At 42.1% G+C, this 18,928-nt stretch overlaps 1 protein-coding gene across 1 annotated transcript in view; it reads left to right on the top strand.

Annotated features, from left to right (window-relative positions):
- Positions 1-18,928, top strand: part of LOC118372296 (A disintegrin and metalloproteinase with thrombospondin motifs 7) — a 200,145-nt gene that overhangs the window by 29,795 nt on the left and 151,422 nt on the right. The window contains exons 5-7 of the mRNA XM_052500303.1: positions 3,949-4,032; positions 6,154-6,278; positions 7,515-7,664. Of these exons, the coding sequence (XP_052356263.1) occupies positions 3,949-4,032; positions 6,154-6,278; positions 7,515-7,664 (359 nt within the window). The remainder of the gene's footprint in view (positions 1-3,948; positions 4,033-6,153; positions 6,279-7,514; positions 7,665-18,928) is intronic.

Genomic DNA, 18,928 nt, shown 5'->3' on the forward strand with positions numbered 1-18,928 from the left:
GTTTTCACTCCAACCCTGTTCCTGGAGAGCTACTGTCCTGTAGGTTTTCACTCCAACCCTGTTCCTGGAGAGCTACTGTCCTGTAGGTTTTCACTCCAACCCTGTTCCTGGAGAGCTACTGTCCTGTAGGTTTTCACTCCAACCCTGTTCCTGGAGAGCTACTGTCCTGTAGGTTTTCACTCCAACCCTGTTCCTGGAGAGCTACTGTCCTGTAGGTTTTCACTCCAACCCTGTTCCTGGAGAGCTACTGTCCTGTAGGTTTTAACTCCAACCCTGTTCCTGGAGAGCTACTGTCCTGTAGGTTTTAACTCCAACCCTGTTCCTGGAGAGCTACTGTCCTGTAGGTTTTCACTCCAACCCTGTTCCTGGAGAGCTACTGTCCTGTAGGTTTTCACTCCAACCCTGTTCCTGGAGAGCTACTGTCCTGTAGGTTTCACTCCAACCCTGTTCCTGGAGAGCTACTGTCCTGTAGGGTTGGAGAGCTACTGTCCAACCCTGTTCCTGGAGAGCTACTGTCCTGTAGGTTTTCACTCCAACCCTGTTCCTGGAGAGCTACTGTCCTGTAGGTTTTCACTCCAACCCTAATCTACTGCACCTGATTCTAATAATTACCTGGTTGATTAGCTGAATCTGGTTAGTTACAGCTGCGTTTGGAGTGAAAACATTTTTGAGGGTGGCTCTCCAGGAACAGGGTTGGAGGGAAAACCTACAGGAGGGTGGCTCTCCAGGAACAGGGTTGGAGTGAAAATCTACAGGAGGGTGGCTCTCCAGGAACAGGGTTGGAGGGAAAACCTACAGGAGGGTGGCTCTCCAGGAACAGGGTTGGAGTGAAAATCTACAGGAGGGTGGCTCTCCAGGAACAGGGTTGGAGTGAAAACCTACAGGAGGGTGCTCTCCAGGAACAGGGTTGGAGTGAAAACCTACAGGAGGGTAGCTCTCCAGGAACAGGGCTGGCTAGCCCTGCTTTATGTCTATGTCATTACAATGTGTGGCGCTTGTTCAAGGTTCATCAGTTCCTATGCTGCAGTGTGAGACACCACCTTACTGGATAGGTCTAGCTTTGACAGCTACAAGTGGTTGTCTACCAACAGCTTCAAAATGATCCACACAATTCATTAGATGGATTACTTCAAGATAAGCCGTCCTTAACGCGTCTATTTTGAATGTCTGCTTCTTTCCGTCAGATAGGTCCGCTATTTTATCACACAGTCAGAACAGGAAAGGTGTCAGCATTGGGTCCTTGACTTCTAAACATAACAAGGACTATGTAACCCTGAAAGGAGTTAGGGCTGATTTAAACCAGTCTTAACGTATAAATAACCCTGAAAGGAGTTAGGGCTGATTTTAAACCAGTCTTAAAGTATAAGTAACCCTGAAAGAGTTGGGCTGATTTAAACCAGTCTTAAAGTATAAGTAACCCTGAAAGAGTTGGGGCTGATTTAAACCAGTCTTAACGTATAAGTAACCCTGAAAGAGTTGGGGCTGATTTAAACCAGTCTTAAAGTATAAGTAACCCTGAAAGAGTTGGGGCTGATTTAAACCAGTCTTAACGTATAAGTAACCCTGAAAGAGTTGGAGCTGATTTAAACCAGTCTTAACGTATAAATAACCCTGAAAGAGTTGGGGCTGATTTAAACCAGTCTTAACGTATAAGTAACCCTGAAAGAGTTGGGGCTGATTTAAACCAGTCTTAACGTATAAATAACCCTGAAAGAGTTGGGGCTGATTTAAACCAGTCTTAACGTATAAGTAACCCTGAAAGAGTTGGGGCTGATTTAAACCAGTCTTAACGTATAAGTAACCCTGAAAGAGTTGGGGCTGATTTAAACCAGTCTTAACGTATAAGTAACCCTGAAAGAGTTGGGGCTGATTTAAACCAGTCTTAAAGTATAAGTAACCCTGAAAGAGTTGGGGCTGATTTAAACCAGTCTTAACGTATAAGTAACCCTGAAAGAGTTGGAGCTGATTTAAACCAGTCTTAAAGTATAAGTAACCCTGAAAGAGTTGGGGCTGATTTAAACCAGTCTTAACGTATAAGTAACCCTGAAAGAGTTGGAGCTGATTGAAACCAGTCTTAACATATAAATAACCCTGAAAGAGTTGGGGCTGATTAAAACCAGTCTTAAAGTATAAAACCAGTCTGATTTAACCAGTCTTAAAGTATAAGTAACCCTGAAAGAAATTTAAACCAGTCTTTGGGGTAACCCTGAGTTTGATTTAAACCAGTCTTAAAGTATAAGTAACCCTGAAAGAGTTGGGGCTGATTTAAACCAGTCTTAAAGTATAAGTAACCCTGAAAGAGTTGGAGCTGATTTAAACCAGTCTTAACGTATAAGTAACCCTGAAAGAGTTGGGGCTGATTTAAACCAGTCTTAACGTATAAGTAACCCTGAAAGAGTTGGGGCTGATTTAAACCAGTCTTAAAGTATAAGTAACCCTGAAAGAGTTGGGGCTGATTTAAACCAGTCTTAACGTATAAATAACCCTGAAAGAGTTGGGGCTGATTTAAACCAGTCTTAACGTATAAATAACCCTGAAAGAGTTGGGGCTGATTTAAACCAGTCTTAAAGTATAAGTAACCCTGAAAGAGTTGGAGCTGATTTAAACCAGTCTTAACGTATAAGTAACCCTGAAAGAGTTGGGGCTGATTAAACCATTCTAAATGCATTACCCAGCACTTGGCTCAAACACATTATTAGTCTGATGGCGTATGCCTCCCTCCTCCTGGAGAAGGGAAACAGTTCTTAGTGAAAATGAGCTCTCACTTTCTATTTAACCAGGCACCCTAGCACCCGTTCAGTGAGCCTCCTGAGCCCCTACTTAATGTAGGACTGGAAACATAAAGCCAGCGTGTGTGTGTATTACAATGTGACCTGAAAACTGAGGTGTGTGTGTGGGCGGCTGCCTCCAAGATGTTGCTAATCAGCCCGGGTGAAAGCTGCTGCTGCTACTGCAATGGTTGTTTGTTGTTACCAGAGAATCAAAGGAACCCTTAATTCACTACAACAGCTTGAGAGATAAGAGGGAGCAAGGGATGGATGAAAGGAATGAGGAGAGGGAGGGAAGGAGTGTGTGTGTAGAGCTTTAACAAATACCTAAAGGAAAATAAGTATCATACCCTCCTGAACGAGGTAATTGTGTAGTTCAGATAACCTGGCCATCTGTCTCCTAAACCTCAACTGGAAAGATGGAACATGTTAATGCTGTAATCTGCAGAAGTGAGACCCGTGGATGTTGTTTTCTGCATCACATTGTTGCTTTGGAGAAATGTGAGCAGGTTTTTATTTTAACATTTTAAATCTTAAAAAAAAAAATGTACCCCCTTTTTTCTCCCCAATTTCGTGGTATCCAATTATTTTAGTAGCTACTACTGTCTCATTGCTACAACTCCCATACGGGCTCGGGAGAGACGAAGGTTGAAAGTCATGCGTCCACAGGAGTCGCTGGTGCGCGATGAGCCAAGGATATCCCTACCGGCCAAGCCCTCCCTAACCCGGACGACGCTATGCCAATTGTGCATCGCCCCACAGACCTCCCGGTCGCAGCTGGTTACGACAGAGCCTGGGTACGAACCCAGAGTCTCTGGTGGCACAGCTGGCGCTGCAGTACAGCACCCTTAACCACTACGCCACCCGGGAGGCAGGGAATAGAAAGTTGACCAAAGTTATCAATCATTCTTTTGTGTTTCTGAAGGGATTTTCCAGACAGACTCATGTATAACTAATCATCACTGTCTGCCTTGCCTTGCCAGTGGCGTAGGAAACATTCCTCAGTAGACAAGACAGTCCTTTATTTATAATTATTGTGATATACCTCATATGAACTGTATACCACACGTGGTCTCAATGAAAGACAATACAACATAATGGTACTGGATTGCCTATTTGTTGAGAAGGACAGGTTTGTGGCCCAACCCACTGAGTCTAAATCATGTCCATTCTGTTTCAGGTGTCGGGGTTGTTTCATGATGCCAGCATTGGAAACCCTATCAACATCGTAGTGGTTCGTCTGATCCTGCTGGAGAAGGAAGAGGTAAGAGAACCACAGCTCCGGCCTGCACGTTACAAAACACCATTAGTAAACCACTGTCATTGGAGCTCCGTTTTAAAGACAGATTTACTGAATCAGTGTTGAAAGACTTACAAAGGGTTCATTTGTGGCATAAAATGACTGCCAGATCTTAATGACAATGACCATTAATCTTATCCTAAAACAAAACTGTCAGACTGACCACAGCAAGATATTTTAATTCGATTTTAGCCATATAAAACACAACAGCAAAAAAGGTAACACAAAAATAGCTAATTCTGAATTGATCCCAAATCCTAACACCAGTCAATAACAGATTCAAGTGGCTTGAGTCCCAGTGTCATACAAGGAAATGGAATATGTGACGCACATTGTAAAGATGTCGCAAAGTTACGTTTCTTTTCATGGCGTCGAGATTCCACTCTTGTTTAAAACTAGTGTATGATCATGCATTGTCGCTTGAAACTAAGCAGTTATGCCCTTGGTAATTGGTCTAAACTAGTTCCAATGTCATTTTCCGTAAACGATAAAATAATATTATTAGTTTGTGTAATGATCTGAGGAAGTTCTGACTGCAGGCGATGACCGACTCCGTATGAGAGAGATTGAGACGGGGGAGAGAGAAATGGAGAAATAGAGAACAAGAGAGAGCGTAAGCCAGTACATAGCTACCTGCCTTTCTGTTTATTCAACTGTGAAGCAGTGTCTATTTCACTGTCAATCTTTGTAATGTTGTGCCATAATATCCTAGTCTTGGGGGAAAGGATTGTCTATTGCACTGCAACATTCTAGAGATTTACTTTGTTGGTGGAGGGGTGATAACAGAGAAGCTCATTAGCGAGAGAAGGAAAGCGAGAGCGAGAGAGTGAGAGATGGATAGCGCTAGCCCCATCTGACTACTGTCTCTATCCTCTTCCCCCTCCAGCCTTGTCGTCATCATCATAGCCACGGCCTCAGTTACATCCTTCAGCCTTGTCATCATCACAGCCAGTTCTTCAGATACATCCTTCAAACAGCATTTTACATCAGAACACCACTGGCTCCCAGTGTAGGAAGTATAGGCCCCTACACCCTTCCCACAATGTGTTAGGAAGTGTAATGTGCTGAAACAAATCTCTCTGAAGTCGTGGTTACTGGCTAATGGGAATGATGTAGTCTGAGAAAGGGCATGTAGGGTAAGTTTCCTAACCATTCCCTATTCAAATCGTCTGGAACTGCTCTATAGGTCTCTGTTTCATGTCTATATTTTGAAAGAGGAATTGGCCTGATCAACTCAAAAGTTTGTAGTAGAAAAAAGTATTTGGGTGCCGATTTCAAAAGGCAAACATTTGAAAAAAGGAAGAACCTGTTTTCTTTAAATTTTTTATGTATTTATTAAGCAGGTCAGAGGTCAGAGCAAACAGAGGCATTTAGGCAAAGACTTTGTCTAAAGCTGACTAAGCCTGTCACCGAAACACATTCGTTTGCACTGACTTAAAAGAAAACAGGTTTTTCCTTTTTTCAAATATTCCACTGACACTGTAGTGTCTATACGTTGACACACAACCATATAGTTTAGGCTCACTTCTCCTATGGGTCAACTACTAGACTGTCGATGTTTACATCCCTGCAGAGTAAAGTCTGTGGTTAGCCATAATATGGTTCTTAATGGGTTGTCATAATCATGCTTGAAAGTGCACATTTGAACCTTGAATGCAGTTTTGACTCCTGAAGGTGAATCTAACTCTTCATCAAGAGCTAATAGCTCAAAGCTATGATAATATGGCCAATTGTATTTCTTTCTAGAATGGCTGTCTAGTAGAAACAGCAACATCTTTTAAATAGCTCTAAGGCAGTGATGTAGGGGTAAAACAAAATTGGTGGAAAAACTCTCTGGTTGTAATGCTTCCTATTCTTTCAATGCTTTTTCCCACAAAAGGTGTGTAACCTGTGTTTACTTGACTACTGCTCTACAGGGACCAGATAAAGGTCTCACAACCAGAGAAGCAGTTTACAACCAGGAAATGATGTCATTATGACATCAGATGCCATAAGCAACACAGCTTTGGAAAACCTCCCCCCTGTTCATGAAGGTATCTGATGTTTCCTTGTCTAATGTAACGATGACATCCCTGTGGTTGGCAGGAAGACCTGAAGATCACCCACCACGCTGACAACAGCCTGAGCAGCTTCTGTAAGTGGCAGAAACGGCTTAACGTGAAGGGAGAAGAACACGCAGTCCATCACGATGTGGCCGTCCTTCTCACCAGGTAATCCACTCCCACCAAGGCTGAATTCCATTTGCGGTCTATTGGGGAGAGGATGTATAATGAGCAAAAATATAAAGGCAATTTGCAATATGAAAATCAGTCAATTGACATCTGTGGCATTTTGTTGTGTGACAAAACTGCATATTTTAGTGGCTTTTTATTGTCCCCAGCACAAGGTGCACCTGTGTAATGGTCATGCTGTTTAACCATCTTCTTGATACGCCACACCTGTCAGGTGGATAGATTATCTTGGCAAAGGAGAAATTCTCATTGACAAGGATGTAAACAGATTTGTGCCCAATCATTTTAGATAAATAAGCTTTTTGTGTGCATGGAACATTTCTGAGATATTTTATTTCGGCTCATGAAACACGGGGCCAACACTTTACATGTTGCGTTTATATTTTTTGTTCAGTATACTTTCCTCTCCTTACTTGTACTTTCTGAATAGTAGTACCTTTTGGTGCTGTCCTCGAAGCTGAAGGAAGTGGTCCTCCTCGCAAGCATTTGTCCTATTTTATTTATCTCGAAAGGCCCAAAATGTATTTCTCCTCACCATTCAGTCATGGAGGACAGTCCTTTTAACACGATGAATGGAATGAATGTGAGACATCACATGTAGAACACCATACTGGAACAAAACAGCCTTGAGATCCTTTGCCAACCTTCCCCTCCCATTGATGGCCTGACTGTTATTCGCTGTAGTCTACCACCAGAAACTAATTGTATTTTCCCTTCTTAATTGAATAGACCTTGTTTTTCTTCCTCGCGCCATCTCTTTGATGAGACCGCTTTCCACTCAAAGCCACTCATTAAACTACGATTCTTTTGTTTGACAAACGAGTGCAATTAGAGGCTCCACCAGAACTTTCATTTGAGCAGCGCCACAACAACAAGGATATTTCCAGAGATTTGGTGACATTCCCTGGACCTTTTTCAGAAGGTAGTTGGAGCTCCTGAGTTGTACTTTTCTCCAATTGTTTTAATTTAAGTAGCTTTTCCACAGAGACTCATCCCACCGGTCATGGTCTTAATAGATTCAGCACATTAAACATATGTCAAGAATAGGAAGTGATGATGTTAAAGGTCATTGTTGTGCTCCTTATTACAATGTTTCAGTCCTTCTCTCCCTCTGTCCTCTCCTTCTCTCCCTCTTTCCTCCTTTTCCCTCTCCTTCCCTCATCCTCTCGCCTTCTCTCCCTCCCTCCTCCCTTTTCCTCTCCCTCATCTCCTCAGAAAGGACATCTGTACGGCCATCAATAAGCCCTGTGAGACCCTGGGCCTGTCTCATGTGGCAGGAATGTGTCAGCCCCACCGCAGCTGCAGCATCAGTGAGGACACGGGCCTGCCGCTGGCCTTCACCGTCACCCACGAGCTCGGGCACAAGTAAGTGCATCGCATGTGCACATGGACACACACACATACACGCACACACTCACACTGACACCACACCTCATACATTTCTGTCACATGGTTGGATATTTTTTTAGTTTCTTTATTTCACCTTTATTTAAGCAGGTAGGCGAGTTGAGAACAAGTTCTCATTTACAACTGTGACCTGGCCAAGATAAAGCAAAGCAGTGCGACGCAAACACCAACACAGAGTTACACATGGAGTAAAACAAACACAGTCAATAATACAATAGAAAAATAAGTCTATATACAGCATGTGCAAATGAGGTAGGAGAAGGGAGGTAAGGAAATAAATAGACCATAGTGGCGAAATTATTACAGTATGGCAAATTAAACATTGGGGTGATAGATGTGCAGAAGATGAGTGTGCAAGTAGCAGTACTGTGGTGCAAAGGAGCAAAATAAATAAAAATATGGTGATAAGGTAGTTGGATGGGCTATTTACAGATGGGCTATGTACAGGTAAAGTGATCTGTGAGCTGCTCTGACAGCTGGTGCTTAAAGCTAGTGATGGAGATATGAGTCTCCAGCTTCAGTGATTTTTGCAGTTCGTTCCAATCATTGGCAGCAGAGAACTGTAAGGAAAGGCGGCCGAAGGAGGAATTGGATTTGGCGATGACCAGTGAAATATACCTGTTGGAGTGTGTGCTGCAGGTGGGTGCTGCTATGGTGACCAGTGAGCTGAGATAAGGCGGGGCTTTACCTAGCAATGACTTATAGATGACCTGGAGCCAGTGGGTTTGGCGACTGATATAAAGTGAGGGCCAGCCAATGAGAGCATACAGGTCGCAGTGGTGGGTAGTATATAGGGCTTTGGTGACAAAACGGATGGCACTGTGATAGACTGCATCCAATTTGCTGAGGAGAGTGTTGGAGGCTATTTTGTAAATGACAGCGCCGAAGTCAAGGATCAGTAGGATAATCAGTTTTACTAGGGTATGTTTGTCAGCATGAGTGAAATAGGAAGCTGATTCAGAGAATCACCAGCAGCAAGAGCGACATCATTGATGTATACAGAGAAAATAGTTGGCCCAAGGATTGAACCCTGTGGCACCCCCATAGAGACTGCCAGAGGTCCGGACAACAGGCCCTCCGATTTGACACACTGAACTATGTCTGAGAAGTAGTTGGTGAACCAGGCGAGGCAGTCATTTGAGAAACAAAGAGTCTGCCGATAAGAATGTGGTGATTGACAAGAGTCGAAATTCTTGGCCAGGTCGATGAATACAACTGCACAGTATTGTGGTCTCTTATCGATGGTGGTTATGATATCGTTTAGGACCTTGAACGTGGCTGAGGTGCACCCATGACCAGCTTGGAAACCAGATTGCATAGCGGAGAAGGTACGGTGGGATTCGAAATGGTCGGTGATCTGTTTGTTGACTTGGCTTTCGAAGACCTTAGAAAGGCAGAGTAGGATAGATATAGGTCTGTAACAGTTTGGGTCTAGAGTGTCTCCCCCTTTAAAGAGGGGGATGACCGTGGGAGCTTTCCAATCTTTGGGGATCTCAGACAATACAAAAGAGAGGTTGAACAGGCTAGTAAAAGGGGTTGCAACAATTTCGGAGGATAATTTTAGGAAGAGAGGGTCCAGATTGTCTAGCCCTGCTGATTTGTAGGGGTCCAGATTTTTCAGCTCTTTCAGAACATCAGCTATCTGGATTTGGGTGAAGGAGAAATGGGGGAGGCTTGGGCAAGTTGCAGTGAGGGGTGCAGGGCTGTTGGCCGGGATTAGGGGTAGCCAGGTGGAAAGCATGGCCAGCCGTAGAAAAATGCTTATTGAATTTCTCAATTATTGCGGATTTATCGGTGGTGACAGTGTTTCCTAGCTTCAGTGCAGTGGGCAGCTGGGAGGAGGTACTCTTATTCTCCATGGTCTTGTCACATGGTCTTGTCACATGGTATGTCACATGGTTTAATGTATCACATGGTTGGTGGTTGGATGTGTCACTTGGTTGGATGTGTCACTTGGTTGTATGTGTCACTTGGTTGGATGTGTCACTTGGTTGGATGTGTTTGATTTGCCATCTTCTCTGCGATACAGTGCCTTCACAAAGTATTCCACTTATGTAAATCCTCACCCATCTACACACAATGCCCCATATTGACAATGCGAAAACATGTTTTTATACATTTTTGTTATTAAATAAATATCTAGTTTGCTTAAGTATTCACATCCCTTAGTCAATACTTTGTAGAAGCACTTTTGGCAGCGATTACAGCTTTGAGTCATATTGGGTATGTGTCTGGATCAGCTTTGAGTCGTCTTGGGTATGTGTCTGGATCAGCTTTGAGTCGTCTAGGCTATGTCTGGATCAGCTTTGCACAACTGGATTTGGGGATTTTATCAAACTCTTAAGTTACTTGGGGAGTGGCGGTGAACAGCCGTCTTCAAGTTTTTCCACAGATTTTCAATGGGATTCAAGTCTGGGCTTTGGCTGAGCCACTAAAGGACTTTCCCATTCTTGTTCTGAAACTATTCCAGTGTTGCTTTGGCTGTATGCTTGGGGTCATTGTCCTGTTGGAATGTAAATATTTGCGCCAGTCTAAGGTCGTTTGCACTCTGAAGTAGCATCTTACCAAGGATGTTCCTGTATTTGGCTCAATCATTGTTCCCTCTATCATGACCAGTCTCCCAGTCCCTGCTGCTGAAAAGCATCCCCATAGCATGATGCTACCACCGCCATGATTCACGGAAGGGATGGTGTTAGAAGGGTGATGAGCTGGGCCTGGTTTTATCCAGATATATCCCTTTGTATTCAGGCCAAATAGTTACATTTTTGTCCCATCAGACCACAGAATCTTTTGCCTTATCTGAATCTTTCAAGTGCCTTTTAGAAAACTCCAGACGTGCTGTCATGTGCCTTTTTCTCAGGAGTGGCTTCCGTCTGTCCACTCTACCATAAAGCCCAGATTGATCAAGTGCTGTAGAGACTATTGTCCTTCTGGCAGTCTCTCCCATCTCAGCCAATGAACTCTGTAGTTCTGTCAGTGGTTATTGGGTTTTTGGTCACCTCCCTGACCAAGGTTCTTCTTGCCCGGTTGCTCAGTTTGGTTGGACGGCCAGCTCTATGCAGAGTCTGGGTAGTTCCATTTTTTTTCAATTACACAATGATGGAGACCATTGTGCTCTTGGAAACTTCAACAATCTAGAAAATATTTGATACCCTTCCCCAGATATACCGTGAGCTCCAAAAGTATTGGAACAGTGACATGTTGTTTTGACTCTCTACTCCAGCACTTTGGATTTAAAATTATACGATGACTATGAGGTCAAACCCCCAAGACATTCTAACCTCTCAACAATTCAATTAAAACCTGGAAGGGTAGCACAAATATCATACCCTCCCAAAAATGCCAACCTCCCAGGTTGTAATTGAAATGTTGAGAGGTTAGAATGTCTTGGGGGGGGGGTTGACCTCATAGACATTATATCATTTCAAATCCAAAGTGCTGGAGTACGGAGCCTAAACAACAACATGTTTGTCACTGTCCCAATACTTTTGGAGCTTACTGTATGTCTCATCACAGTTCTCTCTCTGAGATCTACGGACAGTTCCTTGGACTTCATGGTATAGATTCTGCTCTGACATGCACGAAATCAAGTCCAAACTATTGGTGGCCACAGGTGGACTCTCAAGGATCTCAAGGATGTTCAAAGGAAGCTACGTTTGGAGTGTCATAGCAAAGAGGTGTGAATACTTATGTTAATTAGTTATTTCTATTTTATTTTCAATAAATTTGCAAAAATGTCTAAAAACATGTTTTTTCACTTTGTAATTATGGGGTACTGTGTGTAGACGGGGTGAGGAAAAATATATTTAGTCCTTTTTTAACTCCGGCTGTAACACAACAAAATGTGGAATAAGTCAAGGGGTTTGAATACTTTCTGAAGGCACTGTGTGTGTTGAGTGTCTGGGACTATCAATCAAGAAGACAATTAATGTCATATTTGAATGGCTTGATGTCGAGATTTGACAATTAATGAATTATCTGCTTACAGTTTATTCTTCATGAAATTATTTGCAGTGGCACAAAATGGTCCTTACTGCGACAGTATTTTAATTATTAATTAAATATACTCACATATTGTTAGTCAATTTTCTAGGAATAGATTAGTTTACAGAACAAAACACCCAATTCATTTATGAATAGTGCATCAGAGTAGGTATTGGATTTGCATATGGAATATTCTCTGCCCTCTGTTTACCAGCACTTCGATGTTTAATGCATTTAAATGCATAACATTATCATATATACGATATTTAAATTCTGCTTTTGCAACAACAACAAAAAGTCCTGTCAATGTGCCCAGGGATTCACTAAATCATCAACTTACTAGCTAAACATACACAGAACATCTCATTTAAAATACACTATTTCTTCCTCACTGCATATTTCACGTTTTTGTTCAACCGGTGACCACATTCTACCCACTCAAATCAAATCCAATTTTGTTTGTCACAGACGCATGGTTAGCAGATGTTAATTTGAGTGTAGCGAAATGCTTGTGCTTCTAGTTCCGACCATGCAGTATTATCTAACAAGTAATCTAACAAATTCACAACTACCTAATACACACAAATCTAAAGGGATGGAATACGAATATGTACATATATATAAATGGATGAGTGAGGGCCGTGCGGCATAGGCAAGTTGAAATAGATGGTATGAAATACAGTATATATGAGATGAGTAATGTAGGATATGTAAACATTATTAAAGTGGCATTATTTAAAGTGAATAGTGATATCTTTTGTTAAATCCATTTATTAAAGTGGCCAGTGATTTGGGTCTGTATGTTGGCAGCAGCCTCTCTATGTTAGTGATGCCTGTTTAACAGTGGCCTTGAAATAGAAGCTGTTTTTCAGTCTCTCGGCCCCAGATTTGATGCACCTGTACTGACCTCACCTTCTGGATGATAGCGGGGTGAACAGGCAGTGGCTCGGGTGGTTGTTGTTCTTGATGATCTTTTCGGCCTGCCTGTGACATCGGGTGGTGTAGGTGTCCCGGAGGGCAGGTAGTTTGCCCCCGGTGATGCGTTTTGCAGACCGCACTACCCTCTGGAGAGCCTTGCGGTTGAGGGCGGTGCAGTTGCCGTACCAGGCGGTGATACAGCCCGACAGATTCTGCATCTGTAACAGTTTGTGATGTGTTACGTCATTGAATACCTGTTGTTTTCCTTTCCAATTCAAAGTTGTTTCCAGTGATGAGTACCCACTGGGCACAAACTGGCTGAATCAATGTTTTTTCAACGTAATTTGTCAACTTATTGTGATATGGAATCTACGTGAAAAATATATTGGATGTGAAAAAAGTAATCGACGCCAATTTGTATAGAGGTTGAAATTTCAACCACAGGATTATGTTATCATGGTAACCAAATGTCAACATATTCAAACATGGTAATATATTGAATGTGTACCTTTTCTAAAACAACGTCAGCTCTTCAATTTTATTTCCGCTATCAGAAGAAAAAAAACAATAGGCTGTGCAGCACCTCCTACTGGAGAATTGATCCATCTACAAGCTACCCTTTGGATTCTAATCCAGGGTTTTAACCAAGCCCAGTTTAGCTAGGATAATTGTCACTGACTATTACCAATGTGCTATCCTGGGAATGATTGTTGAGCTCTCCACTTAACTAAATAGATTTACTGTTGCTATCCAACTAATTCCATAGAGTAGGTTTAACAGTGTAAATTAAATGTGACCATACTTTATCACTCATATCTTCAATGTTTCTATTGAGACCAAAATAGCATTTGTAGTGTCATCAACAGCTATTTTATTAAATTGAACCCAGAATTCAACTAAACATCGACAATACATAGGACTAGGATCACACGCTCTGGTTGGTTTAAAATGGAATTATATTTAGTGATATTGAGTTGTTTGGTTGTTAACGCAACCAAATATCAACATTTGAAGGGGTTTCATTGTCCGCTTGTTTAGTTCCATCTAACTAACTGACTTAGTCTGGCTTTAATTCTAGTTTGTAAACAAATTGATAATTGATATTCACATTTTTTCAAGTTTGGTTTGATTTAGTCCTATTCTTTAACTTAGATTTTCAGTCAAGATGGAGACTCAAATCCAACATATCAATTATTCATTTGTTGACAAACTGGAGTTCAAGCCAGACTAAGTCACTGGCACAGATGGAACTATCCAAACAGAAGATGCATCTCCTTCCAATGTTGATATTTGGCTTTGTTGACAACCAAACACGAATCAATATCACTTTTGAAATACAATAACTATCCTATTAACTTGTCAACAAGTTCACAAATGATATGTTGGATTCACGTCTTCAACTCAGTTAAAGAATGTTATTAAGCCAGTGGCTCAGATGGAACTATCCCTGCAGCAGATACGGCTTCTTTAAATGTATGGATGTCATAAGGTGAATGTGATTAAGCCAGTGGCTCAGATGGAACTATCCCTGCAGCAGATACGGCTTCTTTAAATGTATGGATGTCATAAGGTGTATGCACCAATTTGTAAGTCGCTCTGGATAAGAGCGTCTGCTAAATGACTTAAATGTAAAAATGTAAATGTTAATATTTTGATGCCTTGTCAACCAAACACAATTCAACATTACTTCTGTAAAATGGCCTTGCGTTACAACCTAATGTAACAATCAACCTTAAAATTAGTAACACATCCATGGCCACATTGTGATGTTACTGCAACTATAGAAATGTCTTCCTATGGTCACGATCGTTGTATTGAGGAGACCAAAGCGCAGCGTGGTGTGAATGCATGATTTAATGAGAAGACGGAAAAACTAAGTACACTAAACAAACAAACTAACCAGACAACCGTGACCGCTATAGAAAATGAGTGCTATCATGCAACATCGCATAGATAATAACTCACCAACCTCAATACAAAACAGGCTGCCTAAATATGGTTCCCAATCAGAGACAACAACAAACACCCGCCACTGATTGAGAACCATATCAGGCCAAAACACATAGAAATAGACAAACTAGACATACAACATAGAATGCCCACTCATATCACACCCTGACCAAACAAAACATAGAAACAAACAACGCAAATCATGGTCAGAGTGTGACACCTATGTAATCATATACAGTGTGTATGTTCAAGATAGCATGAATAGGTCATTGCTAGGTCAGGTGGAAATCTTCACAATTCCTATAATAATCTGACCAGAATCTCCCAACAGTATTGATCACTTTTTAATGTCATACTTTTTAATGTAATCTCAACTGTAATCCAGGTCATTTGGTTCTAATATTAGATGAAGCACAGATATTTTTATTTATTTTTATATTTCACCTTTATTTAACCAGGTTAGTTAGTTGAGAACAAGTTCTCATTTGTCACTGCGACCTGGCCAAGATAAAGCATAGCAGTTCCACACATACAACAACACAGAGTTACACATGGAATAAACAAAACATACAGTCAATAACAAAAAGTCTATATACAGTGAGTGCAAATGAGGTACGTTAAAGAAATAAATAGGCCATGGTGGCAAAGTAATTACAATATGGCAATTAAACACTGGAATGGTAGATCGGCAGAAGATGAATGTGCAGGTAAAGATACTGGGGTGCAAAGGAGCAAAATAAATAAATACCAGTTTGGGGATGAGGTAGGTAGATGGGCTGTTTACAGATGGGCTATGTACAGGTGCAGTGATCTGTAAGCTGCTCTGACAGCTGGTGCTTAAAGCTAGTGAGGGAGATGTGAGTCTCCAGCTTCAGACATTTTTGCAGTTCATTCCAGTCAGTGGCAGCAGAGAACTGGAAGGAAAGACGACCAAAGGAGGAATTGGCTTTGGGGGTGACCAGTGAGATATACCTGCTGGAGCGCGTGCTACGAGTGGGTGCTGCTATGGTGACCAGTTAGCTGAGATAAGGCCGGGCTTTACCTAGCAGAGATAACCTGTAGCCAGTGGGTTTGGCGATGAGTATGAAGCGAGGGCCAGCCAACGAGAGCATACAGGTCGCAATGGTAGGTAGTGTATGGGGCTTTGGTGACAAAACGGATGGCACTGTGATAGACTGCATCCAGTTTGTTCAGTAGAGTGTTGGATGCTATTTTATAGATGACAAGTCGAGGATCGGTAGGATGGTCAGTTTTACGAGGGTATGTTTGGCAGCATGAGTGAAGGATGCTTTGTTGCGATATAGGAAGCCGATTCTAGATTTAATTTTGGATTGGAGATGCTTAATGTGAGTCTGGAAGGAGAGTTTACAGTCTAACCAGACACCTAGGTATTTGTAGTTGTCCACGTATTCTAAGTCAGAGCCGTCCAGAGTCGTGATGCTGTTGTATAAATAAATAACATATCTGACATTGTATTTCCATTTGAGCTTTGCTGTCCTTTTAAGTGGTTGAAGCGCAGGGATAGACATTTGGGTGACAACTGTTCCATTGTAATTTGGTTGTGCTTTTAGATGGTTGATAGAATAGTGATTGGACATTGGAAATACAACAACATTTTAGCTGTATTTTTTGAGTGAGTGAATCTCATTTATCCAACGTCTTACACCCAATTTGACCCAATTATCCAGGTTGAAGTGATGTGGTGTGCTCAGTGGGTCGTGAAGAGTAGTCTACACCAAAAATGGCTTCTCTATTTCGGAAGATAGGAAAGAGGAAAAACAGACCCAGGTGGCCCAAACAAAGCTTTAAAGCTTCTGTCTGATATCTCATGTCGCTCTGCTACCAAATGTCCAACACCTTTTAATCTTCTTTGTTGACAACATCACACTAAGATATTGTTCTTCACACGTACAGTCAACCACATGCCCAAACTCACTCAGATATTGAGTTCTTCACACTAAAGCTGATGTCATACGAAGCAACCTGGATGCAATTTATGTCCACCTGTCACCCTCAAACTGCCTGCAAGATAGTTGCATTGAATCATCACCAAATAAAAACTGACTGGATACAATGTCCAGTCAGTAAGCACAAACAAGTTTACATGACTCGTCATATCGTTGCGTTTGTCATGTTTATTTTGTATTCATTTTTTAACTTTTACCTCTTTTTCGTGATAACCTATTGGTAGTACAGACTCGGGAGCGGCGAAGGTCGAGAGCCATGCGTCCTCCGAAACACAACCCTGCTGAGCTGCACTGCTTCTTTACACAATGCTTGCTTAACCCGGAAGCCAGCCGCACCAATGTGTCGGAGGAAACACTGTACACCTGGCAACCGAAGTCAGCTTGCATGCGCCCAGCCCGCCACAGAGTCGCGAGAGCGCAATGGGACAAAGACATCCCGGCCGGCCAAACCCTCCCTAACCAGGACGATGTTCGTTCAATTGTGTGCCACCTCATTGGTCTCCCGGTCATGGCCGGCTGTGATACAGCCTTGGATCGAACCTGGGTCTGTAATGACGCCTCAAGCACCATGATGCAGTGCCTTAGACCGCTGCGCCACTCAGGAGGCCTAATAGATGTCATTTTATAAGTGAACTCAGACTTTTCCCTGTCCAGTTTCAACTGAAATTGTACAACAAGAACTGCACTAGCTAGCTTAGCTCGTCGCTATCTTGGTTAGCTAGCTAGCTGTTGTTAAACATGGTTGGTAAATAGGCAACATTTTGGCTAGCTACATTTTACAGACATAATTTTGTCTATATCAATGCTGTTACAATTACCAAACATTTGGATAAACAAATCATTTCTGAAAAATGATGTGATGTATGAAAGGATTGCAGGTTCTGATTGAATTGCTTTGCCTTTGTGTATCAGCAAGGTCACTAGAGATGTCACAGCTTGCAACTTGCTGCAACAGAAAGTGTCCAAATTAGAGATGTCACAGCTTGCAACTTGCTGCAACAGAAAGTGTCCAAATTAGAGATGTCACAGCTTGCAACTTGCTGCAACAGAAAGTGTCCAAATTAGAGATGTCACAGCTTGCAACTTGCTGCAACAGAAAGTGTCCAAATTAGAGATGTCACAGCTTGCAACTTGCTGCAACAGAAAGTGTCCAAATTAGAGATGTCACAGCTTGCAACTTGCTGCAACAGAAAGTGTCCAAATTAGAGATGTCACAGCTTGCAACTTGCTGCAACAGAAAGTGTCCAAATTAGAGATGTCACAGCTTGCAACTTGCTGCAACAGAAAGTGTCCAAATTAGAGATGTCACAGCTTGCAACTTGCTGCAACAGAAAGTGTCCAAATTAGAGATGTCACAGCTTGCAACTTGCTGCAACAGAAAGTGTCCAAATTAGAGATGTCACAGCTTGCAACTTGCTGCAACAGAAAGTGTCCAAATTAGAGATGTCACAGCTTGCAACTTTCTGCAACAGAAAGTGTCCAAATTAGAGATGTCATAGCTTGCAACTTGCTGCAACAGAAAGTGCCCAAATTAGAGATGTCACAGCTTGCAACTTGCTGCAACAGAAAGTGCCCAAATTAGAGATGTCACAGCTTGCAACTTGCTGCAACAGAAAGTGTCCAAATTGATTCGACAGGCGTCGCACAGGCAGCCCAATTCTGATATTTTTCCCACTAGTTGGTCTTTGACCAATCACATCAGATCTATTTACACCAGATCTTTGTTAGAGCTGATCTGATTGGTCAAAAGACCAATTAGTGAAAAGAATATCAGAATTGGGCTGCCTGTCTAAACGCAGCCGTAGAGTAATCCGCATGGTGTTTCATCTCCATTGTGTGATGTGAAGAACAAAAATAGGTGGTTCTTTCATGTATTAGGTCTAGCCTTATAAATACCCTGCTGACAAACACAGCTATACAAATACATTGTCCCCAAATACCCTCAGTAATGACAATGCATTGTTCCCAGACACCTTCAATTAGGACAATTGTACACAAACACCCATGGAGAACATATCCTAATTAAATAATAATAACAGGCAGGTGTTGGATTTATGTACCGCCCATCCCACCCTTGTGTCGCTTAGTTATAATGTGTGGCAGAGGGAATGCAACATGTTAAGTATTTGATAAGCATTCAATGCGCACCTGAATGACAGAGGAGCTGTGGAATGTGATACCATGGGACATTGCTCTGGTCCCTCCACCCCTTTAGAACCTATTAATGATGTTCTTTGTCCTCAGTGTTCTGTTGTTGTTGAGGCAGACATTATGGCTTTGGAAATATGGTCGGTTGTTGTTGAGGCAGACACTATGGCTTTGGAAATATGGTCTGTTGTTGTTGAGGCAGACACTATGGCTTTGGAAATATGGTCTGTTGTTGAGGCAGACACTATGGCTTTG

This window comes from Oncorhynchus keta, unplaced genomic scaffold (genome assembly GCF_023373465.1).
Source record: "Oncorhynchus keta strain PuntledgeMale-10-30-2019 unplaced genomic scaffold, Oket_V2 Un_contig_1027_pilon_pilon, whole genome shotgun sequence".
NCBI lineage: Eukaryota > Metazoa > Chordata > Actinopteri > Salmoniformes > Salmonidae > Oncorhynchus > Oncorhynchus keta.